Source organism: Micropterus salmoides, unplaced genomic scaffold (genome assembly GCF_014851395.1).
Source record: "Micropterus salmoides isolate LMB-PRFRI ecotype aquatic unplaced genomic scaffold, ASM1485139v1 Ms_hic_scaffold_20, whole genome shotgun sequence".
In the NCBI taxonomy this organism is placed as follows: domain Eukaryota; kingdom Metazoa; phylum Chordata; class Actinopteri; order Centrarchiformes; family Centrarchidae; genus Micropterus; species Micropterus salmoides.
The window spans coordinates 10,428,044-10,446,112 of record NW_024041151.1 but is presented as its reverse complement, the minus strand read 5'-3'; the positions used below and the strand labels follow the sequence as shown (position 1 = coordinate 10,446,112).

At 39.1% G+C, this 18,069-nt stretch overlaps 1 protein-coding gene across 1 annotated transcript in view; it reads right to left on the bottom strand.

Annotated features, from left to right (window-relative positions):
• The window catches only part of garnl3 (GTPase activating Rap/RanGAP domain like 3), a 75,725-nt gene extending 58,791 nt beyond the window's left edge, over window positions 1-16,934 (bottom strand). The window contains 1 exon segment of the mRNA XM_038733596.1: window positions 16,413-16,934. Within this exon segment, the coding sequence (XP_038589524.1) occupies window positions 16,413-16,510 (98 nt within the window). The 5' untranslated portion in view covers window positions 16,511-16,934.
• Between the last annotated feature and the right edge of the window lie 1,135 nt (window positions 16,935-18,069).

The window sequence follows — 18,069 nt, the reverse complement described above, 5'->3', positions numbered from 1 at the left end:
GAAATTCCTGGTCAGTTAGGAGCAGAAAAAGGCTGGGAATGTAATCTGTGATAATTGATTCTGCATCCTATGATGTCCATTTATTTATAGTAAATTAACCTCTATTTGAAATTTAAAGAAATATCTAATTTTTGGTACCATTTGCTAATAAGTATAAGTTGTAACTAGTGGCTTTATTAAGAGTTGGCAAATCATTTTTACTTTACAAATGCTTTAAACTAGAGTTATAAACCATTAACAACAAGAGCAACGTTTGGGTTGTGAATAATATTTTTGGAAGGTGCTTGTCCTTTCTTAATAGGCCTATGTGCAGTTACAAATGTTGGTAATTCAATGATAAAGACTTCCCACTTCCTAATAAGATAGCAAGTCTGAAGTTTTTAATCCATCAAGTCTGCAGATGTAAATTTATAGTATTAAAGAGGCGGTATTACGCTCATTTTCAGGTACTGAATCCTATTTAGGAGTTGTACCATAACAGGTTTACATGGTTTAATTTTCAAAAAACACCATATTTTTGTCATACTGCACATTGCTCCTCTTTTCACCCTGTGTTGAAGACTTCGTTTTATCTATGGAGTGATACAACTTTTCTCTAAATGATCTTTTGTTGGGAGTTGCACATGCACAGTTCCTAGTTAAGTCAAACTCCCTTTGGGGTGGACTTTGGGCTTTTTCACTTTGCAAAGCTATTACATGCACAAAAAAGGTATATAACTCAATAAAGGAGAGGGGGAAAGCCAAAAAGCATAATACCACCTCTTTAAGTATGTATTTTATGTGTTTATTTATTTTTTTACAACCTGGCAACCCAAAAGATGACATATTATGATATGACATATCAGAAAGGGGGTACCACATTTTCTAATGTTTCTCTTAAAGGAGAACCTGTTCTTTGTGTTTCTTTGGCCTCTCAGATTCTCTCCAATCAATCCCTTTTATGTGCTCTCCGGGGTTTACCCATAATCCCACTCAGCAGCAGGTCCAGGCAAGGATGAGGTCATTCGCGCAGCCTCACTCCTCTCCTCTCTTAATCTTCATCTCTTCGTCTCTCTTTTTACCTCTTCATGAAGCACTTTTCTGCCTTCCATTGACTAACTCTCAGCTTATTCAATGCTCTATGTGGTCGGTCCAGGAGACACAACATCTGACCTGAGACTGATGTTAATTACACTGCTGACATATTTATTTGAGGAATTGAGTGATCGCATGCCACAACAAACACCCACTCTTGTGTATTGTTGACATTGGCTTTACTTTCTTCTTGTTTGGGGTCCCACAGACCCCAATACTGTATTTGTAATATAATAATGATAATAATTAGCTCCTGGTTTGTGGACCCATATGAAACCTTGAGTTTGGCATTTTGGCCAATGTCCATCTTGTTTTTTTTGGAGCCAGATATTACCATATTTGGACAAGAGGATGAAGCTTGGGAGGAGCGATGGTGTATGGACTACCCACCTGTCACTCAAAGAGGCCACGCCCATAATTATGCATAACTTTAAACCTAAATATATTTTAAAAGGTAAGTTCTATAAATCATCATAAAGTAGTTATCACTAGAGCTAGATCAGTATATGTTAATGTAAAATGTTAGCTTACTGCAGATATATTGGTATCACTGTATGTATATGTTGAAAGAAATTGCAGTACAGATATTCCAAAATAGGTTTAAGGTAATTAAAAATTTTTCCACTATAAAATGTACCATAGTATGTATCTTGGTCATGATTCTTAAAAAAACAAACGATCAAGAACAAACACATATAAGGGATAATTATCACAAATATTGTTTATGTTATGTGTTTATGTAAAAAACAACAACTCTTGACTGATATATCATTATATACCAAATACAACAAATGTTTTAAATGTTACATTGGCTATGAATTAACAAATATAGATTCATTTAGTTTGCCAAAAAGTAATTCACAGAGAAAGAAATGTACAATATATTATCCTACATTTCCTTATGTTACTTATGTTTGGAGTCAGTTAGACTTGTCTAACTTCCTGTTTGACCTCTTATGAACAAAATCCAAACCCAACCAAACAATAACAGAAATTCCAATAGATATTTGGGAGGGTCATCATCCATCACACATATTGAATGTATCAACATTCCTTGTATTTTAATAATGTTTCACAGCTGGTATCTCTGAGACCCCAAACAGAGGCAATTATTCTCTGTAGTGACCTCAGAAACATGTCATCAGTTCAAAATCATGTTTAATTCAATTAATGAATTCTTACAAAATTAAGAAAAGTTTAAAAAATTTACACCTCCAGCAGTTAGGTAGCAACATGATCACTCATTTCGAGTCGTGTTTTGGCCACCTGGTGAATGTAAGTCCAACATTCATGCTCTAACAGCTCAGTTTTTAGTCTCTACCAACTCCTAAGGGAACTATTTGACTCTTTAGCTGTTAAATGCTCCACTGATGTTCACCAGCTAGTCTATAACTGTGTCAGTCTTCTGTTTGGTGCTAAGTTGGTAGTGTGCAGCAGGTTTTTAGAGCTTTTCGCTGAAAACAGCAACCAAATTGGACTCTTATCAGGCAACTGAATTATCACACATCCGTCCCAAATATATGGGCTAGCAGGGACCTACTAAACAAGGGCGTATAATTTAGTAGGGCCATGTGCCATTGTCCCTAGCAATAATTTGGATCAAAACAATTAAATAGAACCACTGTTGCCAATCAGCATCTATTTGGTAACAGCTCTTGTTCTCTACTAGCAGTCCATTGCTTTTTTAAGTTTTGAAAGAGTATTTCCTCCCCCCTCATATGGTTCATAGTGGTTTGATCCACTGCCTATCTTTTTCAGACCGTCAGCAGCTTTATTTCTAAATATCTGCTGCTGGGAGATGTTTTGTATTGTCCCCACCAACAGTGACACGTAATATCTGCCCTTGCTAAACCTATTAGTAAGGTTAAGCAGTAAATGGGTGATAACAGCCACCTGAACCTTGGCAAAAAATATTGCTACAAGCAAAATGAACGAGAGACTTCCACTTGTCATTATGTGGAATAAAGGATGGAGCGCACAAGGAAAGAAAGTATTGAGCACGTGAGGGAGAGGACGCAAAGAACAGAGGAATATGGCAAAAACATGTCAAAGCCTACAAAATTTTTGATTCTGAGCACACGCGCGCACACACACACACAAACACACACACACACACACACACACAGTATGGCAGGTGAAATATGAGCTTAGGTAAATCTGACACCTTCAATATAGTCCGGCCACAGCCTGTGTCTCCAGCTCAGTCTACACACACACACACAACGTGAAAGAGTACAGGAATGCTCGGCTCAGGCTACAAGGCACTCAGCTGCTCATCAATTTTTAATCAGTGGAAACCCCCCCTTTGTGGCATGCCACACCACAGGAAAACACCTAAAGCTACCAACACACATGGCATTTTCTCTCTCTCTCTCTCTTTTGCTGTCTGAATGGGACTACCTTTAAAAATAGCTTGTGTTGAAATGCAGCTGAAATCCACAACAGAAGAAGAAGAAAAACAAAGCCTTTTTTTAAGACACCACTGAGAATAAAGCTGTTGTTTTCTCATGTCAGGATCAAGTTACAAACAATCAACCTGAGAAACTTGAACACCCCCACCTCTAATTAGAGCTTCAACGCTGACCACACGCATACAGAGACACTGATACCGGTTGCACAAACATCATCGCACACCCTCCCGTTGTCACATTTTGACACATGGCCTTTGCATAAGGGCTTTAACGGGTTTAACAGTCGCTTGTGAAGCCACTCTCTTACAAGGGAAATCAAAAAGGAAGACTTCCTGGTCAAAGATCAGTCTCTTAATATGGCCTAGGAGAATCCTGAATGCATAACAACGCCATCATGACAGAAACAGCAAGTATAATGTGACAGTGATCTGCTCCAGGTGATGAATATAATCCAGTGATTCCTCACAATGGAATCCACAAACATACAAGATGTGTTTGTGTTTAAGTCTGTGTCTTTCCTGATGTCTCCCTTCATTTTCACTGTTCTAAGGCAAACTGTTAAATTACCTCATTAATACGGTGGTAAAATGGTGCACTTCAGTCTCCTTTGGCCAAAATGACAACACGTTTTTGTTTTGATCCTGACAAAAAAATCTCCAGAATTTTTTTTCCACAGCTAAAAAAAAGTATTTTAGAAAAATTATCCTGGCAAAACTGTTTTCCCCCACCTGTTTCACAAATACATTTTTTAAAGAAATTTAAAAAATAATCCTGTCAAAACCTGAATCTTTTTTCGTCACTTGCCTCTCAGGGATTCCATACTTTTCTTTTGATGGACCTATCAATTAATCAACTAATCATTTCAGTTCTAGTGGCAACTGATGATTATTCTGATTATGGATATATCTGTCAATTCATTCAGTCCAGTCAGTCTAGTAAAAATATTACCCGTAACAATTTCCCAGAGGGAAAAAGGTAATGTCTTGAAATAGCTTTTTCAAAAGTATTATTTATTTATAATAGTTCAAAGCATTAAAGTAAAATACAGGATGTAGCAAGAATAATAAAACTGCTAGCAAGCACCAGCAAAAATGGATGTGAAGAATGTAGGTTTCAAATTCTTCCCAAAAATTGGCACTGCGAATGTTTTGAGGAGGGAAATGTATTTAACATGTTTATTATGCTTTATGGATACACCCAATGTGTGTTGGTGAGAAACAGTAACTGCAAATATAACTTTGTTTACAAAAATAATCCACAGTGTACCTTTAATAATCACACTTTTAAGTGGAATTTAATCCTGAAATGTGAGAGGCAGTGTTGCTGAACGCCATCTAGTCTGACGGAATCCATATGAAACAAAAAGGTCTTTTAATTTATTATCACAAAAAGCTAGTTTTCTGTTGCTCACTGTTTCAGCAGTATTCATGACAAAATAATCCAACTATTATCCTTCAGGCTGGATGTCACCTTTTATTTTCAAGAGCATGCCATTTTCTCATAGCTCACCTTAATTTACAGTATGTGTTACCATATATTGCATTAGGTCATTAAGAAACTCCATGCTGTTTAAACAAACCTAAAGAGGGTACTTACCCTCAAAAGCAATTTTCCATTATGCTGAATAACCAGCTTTTTAGATCTATTGAGGTCTTTGGCGTTAGTTAGAAAGTGAAACATAAACTATAACCCTCAATATTCAACTCTTGTAAGTGTGTGTGTGTGTGTGTGTGTGTGTGTGTGTGTGTGTGTGGGACCCAGCAGTGATGGACTATCCCAGGCCTTGTGTTCCCCAGACAAATACTTCAAAGATCAGGATATAAATGTAGGTGTAAGCATTACAGTGCGTGGGTTCAATCCATGTCTCCATGCCAGTAAGGTTTCTAGTGCACAGGTACACAAAATGTGAGTGTGTATGCACAAGCACTCGCACGTTAACCTCAGCAGTTGAAGCTGCATGATGCAGATCAGGAACTCTTGACTCAATAGTGTGCTAATCCCTGGGAGCTATACGCCGCCTTCTCTCTGGACAGCTGCCACTCCGGCCCTTTAGTCTTTCCAAGTAAGCCGTGTCTGACCACGGCACCTTTCTCACGCGTAGTATAAACAAGGCCTCTGTTACTGTGTATGTGTGTGTGTGAGAGTACAATGTGATTAGATGTGCAGTTACTTAAGTTGAATCTCTCTGGAACCAATGGGAGCCATTTCTATAACTAGAGTTGTATGAAAATGAGTAAAAACACAATAATGCAATGCAAAGTGTATGGTATACTACTACAAGCATTAACACTGTGGGGTTTTTATCTATCACACACATCCAGATACAACATGCAAATCAACTGACCTGCCATGATGTCACTTTTGTTTGATGAAGCTTTGTCCCTGGATAATATATAATAAGGAAGTATTAATGATAGATGGCTCCATTAGATTATGGCATAATTCAACCGTTGTGTTGCACCTGCACCACACAATGGAGCAGTAGAAGCAGCAACATGGAGTACATTTAGCTTGGACTGTGGAGCTTTTGGCAGTGGTGGAAAGTAAATAAGTACATTTATGTAAGTACAATTTCGAGGCACTTGAGTATTTTTATTTTGTGCTACTTTTTTAACTTCCACCCCATTACATTACAGAGGGATTTTACTCTGTTGCATGTATGTAACAGTTCAGATTTAGACTTCACATATAATAAGCTTATAAAACACGATGCAGTGTAGAGGTAAAATCATCAAAAGAGAAAACAAAAAGAGAAAAGCAAACTACAAATTTGCATAGCAAACAATCTCACTAACAATTTCAAAAGTCTCCAGATTTGTTATGTGACCCTTTGAAGGGGGCCAACCCCTAGTTTGCAGTCACTGGACTACCTACTTTACCAACTGTATATAAATTAGTTAAAACTAGCTACACCTAGCCCATTTTCCTTTATAGTGTAATGTGTTTGATTAATTTGTTAATACAGCTGTACTTTGACTTAAGTAGGAGTTCAAATGCATACTTTACTTGCAATGGAGTTGAGCTACAATGATTAGTGGAACAAAAAAAGAATCTTAAGAACTGTTGATATTTTCTAAGCAAGAATTCCCACTATGCACTGGTAACAGCTTCTCAAATGTGATGATTTGTTGCTTTTCTGAAATTTAAAAATAAACTGAATGTTTTTTTGACTGGGTTTGACTTTTGAGGGTCACTTTATGCTGTCTGAAATTATAAAGGTAATTTTTCATGATTGTTGACATTTTTCACAATTGTACAGACAAAATGATTAGTTGATAAATAAAGAAAATAACCAACAAATTCATTGATAATCAAAATAATTGTTAGTCGCAGCCCTATAATGGAGGTTTTCTACATTCTGTGTTGGTACTTTAACTTAAGCAAATTCTCTAAGCACTTCTACTTATTCTGTTAAACGAGCAACTGATCTAGATTTATGAGTTTAAACTTCTGGATGTAAAATGCAGTAAGCAGTTAGCTCCTTTGACGGTTTAAGGTGACATATTCTCTCATTTTCATACATAAGCACAAGCACACACACATGTATACACACACAAGCACATGATTTGGATTCAGACTTGGCCTCTATGTTTCTAGTGCGTCCCAAATATCAGCAGGTCACCATGTGGCCTCTGCAAAATGTCACTGTGTCAGGCTGAAGCGATTGATGATAGCACGCTCATTAAATGTGATCAGGTGAATTAACCTTTTGTCTGGAATGATCAGGCCAGCTCTGGACAACACTCTCAGTTTGGCCTTTGGCTACATGTGTTGTATGCTTTTGTCCAGTGTTTTGGACACGGACAATGCACTTTAGTCCAGATTACTGCTGAATACAAGTATAGAATATAGGGATTATAATTTGTGGGCAATAACAAAAATTTTCATTGTTGCAGAACACAAAGAAACACAGTGAGCTTGTTGTCTGTGTCTGAATGAAAACCTTAGGTGAAGCTAGAGGAGTTCACCTGCTCTCCACATGATTGTGACCGTTTTTTTATTGCCCTTACTCCTCCTAGTGGAAAAATATGGATGACAAACATGTTATACCAGGAGACATGTCATTCCTATACGGTTTCAACTCACACTGAATTTTTCTGCAACTCATCAGCTTAATTTTCTCAGAAGTGTGCCACATCAGGAGCTCAGACTAAATGAGAAAGATCTAAAGTGTGAATGTTTTTTTTCTTATATTAATTTTTTTTTAACCACTGGCCTTCCACCATGTAATGTCACTGTTTTTACAGGGAGAGTCTGCCCTCTTGTGGTTATAATGTTTATCACAATAAGTTGAAAAGGAACTTGTATACGACTTGAGTTTTATGAACAATATATAGTAATGTATAATTTGATTATGTATAGATAACATTAACCATCTACTGTAAGAATGATGTTTTCCTTAGGGGAAATACATTTTACTGCAACATCACAACCAAGATATTTCTTTGGCCGACACTTTCCCATAAAAGGTATACAAACACCTATAAAAATCTGATTTATGTTGAAAACAAGTACCACGTGAATTAGATATTGTGTATTTCAATTATATTTTTGGAAGCTCAGTCGTTATTTTCTGGTTTCTCATTCTGTCTTGAACCTCAAGAAGCAGGTACTTAAATACAATGTATGTGTTTGGCTACATATTATTCTCCCCTGTACAGCCCTCTATTCCACCATACTCTTTATAAAATCCTGTTCATACTATAATAAATGGCAACTATGGAAACTTTTGGCTTAAGATGCATGTGTGGTTTCTGTGTGTTGGCTCTAGACTGGTGAAATCTACAAAACTGCCTCTAAAACCTGACTGTGCGATCTATTCTTCCTCGTTGTCACTGTCCTCACTATCAGTGGGGAAAGACCAAAACCACTTGATCAGGTTCCTTTTTCCCCTTTAGACCATAAAATATCCTTGTGTCCATTATTACCTGTGATCAGTAGTCATCATTTTTTACATCATCATACATCTCTATCATGACAAGAGCATTGTGTCAATAAGTACACTAACTAAACAATGTTGCCTCAAAGTAACAAAGGGAGAGTGAATTGTAAAACGTTGCTGATCCTTTAGCTTTCAGCGCCATTATCACGTCTTCCGACACTTTGGTTTATGACCAAATACCTGCAAAACTATTGACATTGCCATCAACCTCAGCTGTAATTTGCTAATTAAAAAATGTGAGCATGTTAATATGTAAAAACGAAGATGATGAACATTGTAAATGCTTAACATAAGCATGTTAGCAAAAATAAAAGACATCAATGCGAGGTGCCTCAGGGGAACAAAGTGCTGTTGAGGGTTAAGTGAGGCCTGTCACTCACTACTGGAAGGTGCCTTCATTTGTGCATGTGCACAAATTTATGCACGTGTCTTCTAAATCACATGTTTGCGATAATGGAAAAACAGGAAAGTCAATGCAGACGTTCTTATTTCAGAATGGCTCTGAAGAAGTAGCAACAAGGCCTTTAAAAAAAGTCCACACTTAAAGAACTTCATTTGAGCCACATCTTTTAAGCCTCTGCTGAAAATATACCCTTCCTAGATGTTTCTATGCGTACTTTCAAACCATCTCTTTCATTCTTTCACCATTTTTTTCTGTTGCTCAATCTCTAACCAAGATGAAGTTTTGGCTGGCCTCCCTTAAAACCACAGGCTAAAAATGTTCAACAGTAACCCTTCACAAGCTCGATTCCCTCCTCTCTCTCTGGATCGCTCTTGAAGCGGTTATAACGGGGGCAGTGGGCTAGTGTGAAGCAGCTCACAGTGTACACACACAGACTGTGCCCATACTGTGCAGACTTCCTTTGATCTTTGCATGCTTTCAAAATCTGCTCTGTTTCTTTGGCACTAAAACACAGACTCACCATCACTTTGCGTCATTCTTGACAGTGACCTTGATAAAAAAAATAATAAAATAAAGGTTTAAACAATTTTGAGAAAAAAGAAAACACTTCCCAGGGTAGGACTCTTGTATGCAACTAGCTTGTGGTTTGTGCTCTAGCTGGTCATATCTCAACCGATACCCTGCTTTAAGTACAACTCGCTTTGCGCTGGGCATATTCCAGCCAACTATAATGGGAAATGTTTTTCCAGCCTCCCAGCTTTCCCGGGGTAGTGCACAGTGCATTTTAATGTGTACGTATGTGTCTTCAAGCCCTAAATGGAAGCAGATGTCCCAGTCGAAGAGCAGAAGTTTACATAGGGCTGTAATCAAGTGAGGGATTTTTCTTTTTGTGTGTGTGTATTTTTTCTTCCAGTAATTTGAATCTATTTTTCTGTCTAAATGAGGCTATTGCGCTGCAGTGTGTGCATGGCTGAACTGGGTTGTGCTGAGCTATGCAGCCACATATGGGAGTGATTACAGTCCAGTGTTTATCAGACCTCACTGAGGGACTGACTGTACGGCTGAGCAGAGCAGAACCAGCCTCGTACACTACTTTAATTTCACAGCTACAACCTTCTATGGAAATCAGACAAGTGACACAATATTGCACCAACGCTGTGCATATAATCATAATTACTGGAAGGAACGTGTTTTTAGAGCTGGAACAATTTGTCAATTAATCTGCAACTAGTTTGATAATCAATTAACCGTACGCTGATTTTACACATCAAAGTCTGTTTACAGGTCTTGGAGAGTACAAGTGCATTATGTTAAAATCTTTTTGTAGCTCACGAGGGAGCTGCATCACGTCTTATAAATTGCCTCAACTGACAAGATAAGATAAACTTTATTGATTCCACACTGGGGGAATTCACTTGTTACAGCAGCTCCAGATACAACACAACACAACAGACATGAAAATATAATACAAAAATATAAGATATAATAGAAATAGAAATATAACAGTAAGAGTTATATGATGTCACTTGAGACAATGTTTGAAACTGAATAATATCTGAGGGTTGTGGAGTTAGAAAAGAGTGAGTTTACCAGACCTATGTAGACCTCCTCCACATCTCTGTTTGAGGATAGCAGCTCGAGGCTACATTACTAGCACAACACACCCAAAACTGTCAGCAATCGAGCTGCATTGCAGGCAGTGTTTGCGCCAGGTTTTGACCAGGAAGAAGTATTCTCAGAGCAAAAAGATGATATCTCTGGTTCTGCTGCATTGATTTTTATGCTTTTCCAAATGGACTTCTTTTTGCAACCAGTGGAGTCGCCCCCTGCTGGCCATTACAAAGAAGCATTGGCTTCACTTTTCAGAGACTGCGGTTCCCACTTGGTTGACATTCAAGTGACAAATCCCTCTAGAGGCCTGTAGAAATGATAACTCCTGTCTGTCTGGAGCAAAGGACATCAGGTGAAGGTATAGTATCCAACAGAGGTATAGAGTGACAAAGCCTACAGATGGAGGCCAGGGTGGATGGATGAGTCAACAAAATGTCAGACTTTAACCACTGTTTAAGTACACTGCTTGTTTCTTGTTACCAACTGACCAACTATTTTAACTATGATGACAAAGGTCCTCTAACCTTAAAGAAGAAGTAGCAATTTTAACCTAAACCACAATGTTTCCCCAACCTCACTAGTTTGGTTCCTAAACCTAACCAAACCTTAACCATAGCATTGTGACATCACAAAATGGCTTAATTTTTCAACGGTGGTTTTGAAAGGTACTGATATATGATGATGTCCTGCTGATAAGGGCGTTTGATCAGAAAACGCTTCTATGTGGCAGTTAACAACAATGTATTTTGTCATTTAATGTGGATGACTTGTTAACAAAGTGATTAATTGAGAAAATGGTTAGTAGATTAATTTAATGAAATTAATCATTAATTGCAGCCCTGCATTACTCAGATATCAAATTAAAACTGTCTAACGGCTTCTTCATTCTCTCTTGTCTGATGAAAACACCACACACACACACACACACACACACACAACTAATAGAGTAAAAATGTTTGTGTGAGATCCGCGTCCACTGGGTGTGTGAAAGCTACATAACGTTCACAGTATGCAAAGCAGGAGTGGCTCGAGTCAGCAAAAATGTCAGTTAGTCCATCAATTCAACTCCCTGCTTGGTGCTTTATGACAGACTATAACACAGAGGGAGATCCCAGCAGTCCAGCCTATCACAACCACTTTCACTCTGTCTGGTAGAGACGATCCTGTACGTGAACGGCTTATTAGTGCATTCTTAGATCTAAAAACATGTCTGACATTCAAAACATATGTTCCTCATTCACACGCTGCTTTGAAGCATACTGTAAAAGCTTCACCAGGAAACCACAAGAGGACAAACCCTAATACATATTTCCTTCTCTTTTTTCTCCTTTAAAAAGGTACACATGTTCAAAACTCCCTTACTTGTTCCTTACAAAGCACGTGAAGCACTATGCTCCATCTGGCTCCGGTCACGTGGAAATCAGCCAAGGAGCAAGCTAAGACAAAAGCCCTGGCAACAGCAGTCACGAAATTTTGTGGGTTTGCCCGCAAGAGAGGTTAATGAAGACAGTGGTAGCATTTCAAAGCAAACTCACTCAAATGACCTCTGAAGTGAGAAGTTCAGGCGAGAAAGGAGGATGAGAGGGCGAGTGAGTGAAAGTCTGTCTGAGTTTCGGTGACTGCAGTACGCGAGGGATCTATTTTTGCTCCGTTAATGTGGCCACAGTTGCAGGATGAAGTTATCTCTGCTTTATTAGAAGCTTTTTGTTCAGAAGGTAAAAGCAAGGAGGGGCTGTATTGATTAATGAACAATACATATATCAAAGCCAACTAATCCAGGCCGTCAAACCTAATCTTTCCTTACTACACTGTGAACAGGCTCCTTATCTCAACGTATTTGTTAGGTCTCCGTTACAAAATCAAACCATAGTAACATGTTCCTAATCACACATTGCCCTGTGGTAGCCTGGTGATAAATGGACTTCTCCTCCCTCATGGTCCAGTAATGTACTCAAACTGCTCCCTGCTAGCGCATGCCTTTCCTTAAATGATCTACAAATGTTCTGTTATGGATTGAGAAGCGAGAACAAAAGTTCCACAGAATGAGGTTACTTTCCACCACATCAGAATTTGCTGAAGTTGCCATTGAATTCATAGAAAGCACACTGCTGACTTAAAATGATTTTTGATACTGGCTTCATCAGAGAAAATCTTCCCCCACCGGTCAGTGTTTGTATGCTTACTGGTTCATAGTATTTTTTACTGTGGAGTAGAAATGCCCGTTCACATAATTTCCCTTCGTCTCTCTGGCACTGTCTCTTAGAGTTATGTTTGTTCTGCCAGTTAGTGGTCAGAGCTGAGCCAGTGATTTCTTGGCTCCTCTAAGTGTCACCATGTAGCCTAATCTCATTCACATACAACTAGCCGGGGTTGACTGGAGGTGGTTTGAGACAGGCCAGAGCCAAGAGATCAGTGACAGGCGGAGTTGATAGTCTTAAAGAGACATTTATTATGGAAATAATGGAAAAGACACTAAATAGATTAGGATTTGTTGCTCCTGGACGACATCCCGACTCTGTCAAGTTCAAGACTCATGGGCAAAGAACATGCCCAAAGCTGTGTGTGCTTGCTTGTGCACTGGAATAATAAGCTCAAATTTCTTACTTCACTGATTTAGCACTCCGGTAACACCATCAGAGTTCTGGTGGAGCACAACCAGAGATATTGTCTTTTTTATTCTACTCGTTGTTGCACGCAACTGTTTACAAAGTATATGTACTGCACATACACAAATACGCATACATCAGCTAAAAGTCATGATCAAATTTGGAACCATCTGCAACTATCAACCACCTGCAACCAGCATTGCAGAGAAAAAATGACCGAACAATTGGTTCCAGTAGTCCATTCAACTTTTAAAACGCAGTCCGCTGACTCTGTTAGATAAGGCTTAGTCACCATGAAGCTGTGTCCAAACACAGTCAGAAATAATAATTCAATGTGATGGTGTTTATCCCAAAGCAGATTAACATCTGGAGATTAGCACAGATCACGACAATATAACACTATTAATTTCTTGATAATAGTTTCAATAATCTTGTATTTGGATTCAGGTTGTAAATTAATATTATTTTTTGTTCTTTTAGATGCTCTACTATGTCTATCACACCAGTGGTGGAAAGTAACATTTACTTAAGCACTGTTAGCTGTTTCACCAAAGAGTGATTTCTCTTTTAAACTATGGTGGTTTCCATTTATAAATGAGGCCCAAAGAGGTAATATGATCCAATATTTCACAAAGAAAATCTAAGCTTCCTACCATATTGATGATCTCACAACCCCTTAGATTTATCTCAACCTTTTGGAGAGCCAGGTTGTGAACGGCCACGCTAAATTACCAAACTGAATTTAAAGTACCCTAGTAAAAACTAGCTCATGTACTGTAAAATGCTGCTTATGAATTGCTGCATCCCTATTAACAATCCAATAATGTAATTCATAATAATTTATTAGTCACAGGGGGCATTTTTCTGAAGTACAGGTACTTTTACTTTTGATATTTAAATTGAATGTAGTTGTTCTGGTACTTTTATTTAAGTAAAGGATATGAGTACTACTTCCACCACTGTCTGGCAGTGAGACTGTGTCTATAGCCTGGAGGACAAAAAGAGGGCAGATCAATGTCTAGATAAAACTACCTCATGACATCCACACAGGCAAACATATGGAAACACTTCAACCATTGTGTGTGTGTGTGTGTGTGTGTGTGTGTGTGTGTGTCTGTGTGTGTGAGAGAGAGAGAGAGAGAGAGAGAGAGCACGTTAAGCATGTGAAAACAGGATTCTAACATAAGTGTCCTTAAAGCGGTCCAATTGTGTTGGGTCTGTTTGGTCATGCACCTCTGCAGTACAATGAATTATACACAGAATTCTCAGCAGCAGCCCTTTACTTGAGTGTCTTTCATATCCCCTCAGTATAGCGGAGAATCTATTTTCCAATGCAGTAGCACTTCAGGCCCTGCTCTGATTGATTGTCTGTTAAAATGCAAGTGTCTGAGAGACAGTCTACCAGGAAGCCTTACAGCGTGACTCTCATACAGCCTACAGAGAGGCAAGAAGCTCATTCACTACGCAGGATAAATCAAGCTAATTATAGGGATGTGTTACTTGAAATCTGGCAAAGCTGGCCAAATCTCGGCACCCACATGCACCCTCAACACAGTGCATGCCTCTATTTGGAAAGTGGGGCCCGACAGTCCTGATGGAGACATCTCCAACACACAAGTCTCACCATCACACACACATGCTATCAAAGTTATCAAAGTTCTCAGTTATAAGAGCAATGAAGCGAGATTCGTGAGTAAATTTGCACTTCTGCACACCTCCGCAGATTGTCTGAAAGAGTGGAAAATTAGAGTGGAGGTGGGAGTAGGGAAGGTGATGTGACCAGAACAATAGTCTACAATTCAATCAAGATAAGAGCAGCAATGATTAGTTGATAATTGATGGAAAGAAAATGAATCGGCAACTATTTTGATAATCGTCAAACGAAAATGACAAGTATTTTGATAGTTTCAAGTTATCAAATGTGAGATTTTTTTTTTGAGAATTGTTCTCAGTCTTTCATTGTAGTAGTATTTGTATATTTTGGGGGTTTGGATTGTAGTTCAGACAAAACAAGATTTGTTGATGTCACCTTGTGCTCTAAGATATTGGATTGGACATTGTTCACTCACTCTAAAAATCACTAGGTCAATATTACACAGTATAGCACCAGCACAATAGTTACCTTTACAGTACAAATTTGTTATTTTGATACAATACAACAAGCTAAAGTTTTACCTTAAAACTGTCATGACATAGATTAGTTGATTAGCTCTAAAAATATCATTGTGTGGGTTGGGAGATAAAAAGGATACACATATGATCAACAATGAGCCAAACTAGTGTGTTTTACAGACCAAATGATTAATTGGGAAAATGAGTGGCAGTTTAATTGATAATGAAAATAATCGTTTGTTGCAGCTCTAATGAAAACAACTCAATGCATCACACCCTTCCCTGCAAGGAAGTGATTATGCAAAGAGGAAGGGACTAGTTTGACATCAGTCAAAGTGAGAGCCACACCAGCTTTTTACTGGTTCAAACCACAATACACAAACTTCAGATGGATGACTTCCTGAATGGACCACACAGGGAGCAGGGCAGGTTAGGGGCATCAAAGCGCGCTCAGTAAAGGAGACGCACAGTCAGTGTCCTCCTGTTGGAGCCGCTCGCAGGAGGCCATATGTCAGAAACCTCCAGGAGGTTCGCCAAAGACCAGTTGCACCACGCTGAGAAGTCATATTAGCTGCACACTATGTAGTCTATCTGTCACCAAGACTCCCTGCCTTCATGTGTCTGTCGCCCCACGATGTGTGTGAACTCACAGGTGTCCAGCTGCGCCTCGGTGGTTTAAAACTACAGCAGGTGACTTGATCCTTTAGCTTTTTCTTTTTTGGTGGAATTAAAACCTGCATTTTTTCATCAGTCTCTGGCGCATGATTGGACAACAGTGGGACACTGAGGTTGTTGGACTACCCAATCATCACCTGAATTTGGCTATAAAATGACGACTGACGGCGTCCTGCCACTAAGCAGCTTTGTCAACATTACAGAGTCAGGTGCAGACGAAAATGTATCCATGCGTAACGCTTCTCCCCGTTTAGGATGTGAACGCACGGTGTTAAGATACAAAAACGGTCATATGAACAAAAGACATCAGGGTGTGTTTTTAGCCAGAGAGGCGGTTATAGGACTACACTCTTTTTGGAAACAGAATATGTTTGGGGGGCATCCCTCTGCTCCTTATCAATGCGCACACACGCAGCAGATCCAGGCTAAATCACCAATTCACAAGGTTAAAGACACACATTAGAAACTCGTTGTGTGGCCTTGTGTAAAGTGCCACTATTATGTAGGATACCACAATTTATGTGGGATCGTCTGGCCATTTTAAACGCTCTCCTGTCCAACACTTAAACGAGACCTACCTGGTAATCTCGAAGCTGCAACCTTTACGAAGGAGCAAGGCTCGCTTCCGCATGATGCCTTTGTCTCTGCCGAGGTACACATGTTTATCTGAATTCATGGGTGCTGGGAGAGCAGGAAGACTCGGGGAAACAGCAGCGCCTTCTTTCCAAGGAAAAAAAAGTCAGAAATCGAGCCGCGGACTGCGAGAGGCGGAAGGAGAAAGAGAGCACGGGCTTTCCGAAAAAGAAGAGGAGGAAAAAAATCCTTGGAAGCCCGGTCAACCTCAGCTAAACAAGGAAAGTGGTCTTGTAGACTTTATTTCCCCTCTCAGGCTAGACAGAAGACGGTGTGTTGAAGCTTTCAGAGGTGCATGGTGTCGGGGTTGGTGGCATCTCCATTCGGGCGTATTGGAGCAGACTGTAGCAGGGCTGCTGCAGTTATCAACCTGAGTGGACTGGGCTGAGGAGTCTCCGTGCCTCCAGAGATCCTGTGAACCTGAACTATGGAGACCACAGCGCTCCTTCAGCTTCAGTCCGGCGCTGAGTGGCTTCCGATTAAGAGAGAGAGACAGTCAGAGAGAGAGAGAGAGAGTGAGAGAAGTGTTAGTACACAACAGCAAGTGTGTGTGTATGATCAAGCCTACAAGTCTACAGTGTTGTTATTTAATAGCCAGAATTAAAGAGAACAACATCCATCACATAGGATGTGGATATAGTGGCCTATGACTTGCTTGGTAGCAACATCAGCTGTATTTGGAGGGATTGAGAAAACTTGGTCTTCAACCCTTGAATCTTTTTAATCTTAACATCATTATTGGATGAGAGCAATAAAGAAATCAATAAATGGATACATTAGAAAAATATATAACAAAGTATGATTTGATGATACAGTGCTGATTTGATGAGACAGTACTATGTTTGTTGGGCAGTGGATGTGGATTTTCTCCCCCGTCACTTACACTGAAAGCGCATTAGGAAGAGATCTCCATAGTCTGTATGAGTAGGAAGAAGGATTACAGCAAGTGCAAACTGTTTTGATGTTCATAGGCACCAGAGTGCTGTTTTTAGTTAGACTTGAAAGTTGTGAACCTATCATTTAGCCCCAAACTTCCAAGTAAGTATTATAATTTAAAGGCAACACAGAAAAGAGAAACACCACATTTTAGTTTAGTGGTAAAACTGAAAAATGTCAAAATTACATCTGAAAAACAAGGAAATTTCATTTTGGTTTTATTCTGTTAATCACTACCTTTAATTTCATTGTGCAGCCTTGTTTTGTACAATAACAAATAAATATACCATGACCTATTTCTAACTCGCCCTGGGCATCTAGGCATATTTAGACCTTAAATACTCAATATATGTGGATGGAGACCCAACAAGTGTGTTCTCTTTGACATACCCAGATCCAGAGGGAGAGACAGCTCACTCAGATTGCATTAGGTACAGTTAAGGGAAATGTTTCTTATTAATGACACAGGTGGCTGTTAACTGATCTGCACTCACACTCTGCTGGCGTGAGCAAATAGTGATGTGACATACACAAGACTGAACTCTGAAATGAACGCAGAATCCTTATTTAAAAAAACATTACTATCTTTGTTCTTATTTTATTTGGACCATTGGCTCCATCATACTGAGTAGCTTCCCATTTGCAAATCTCCCCATCAGCCACCGC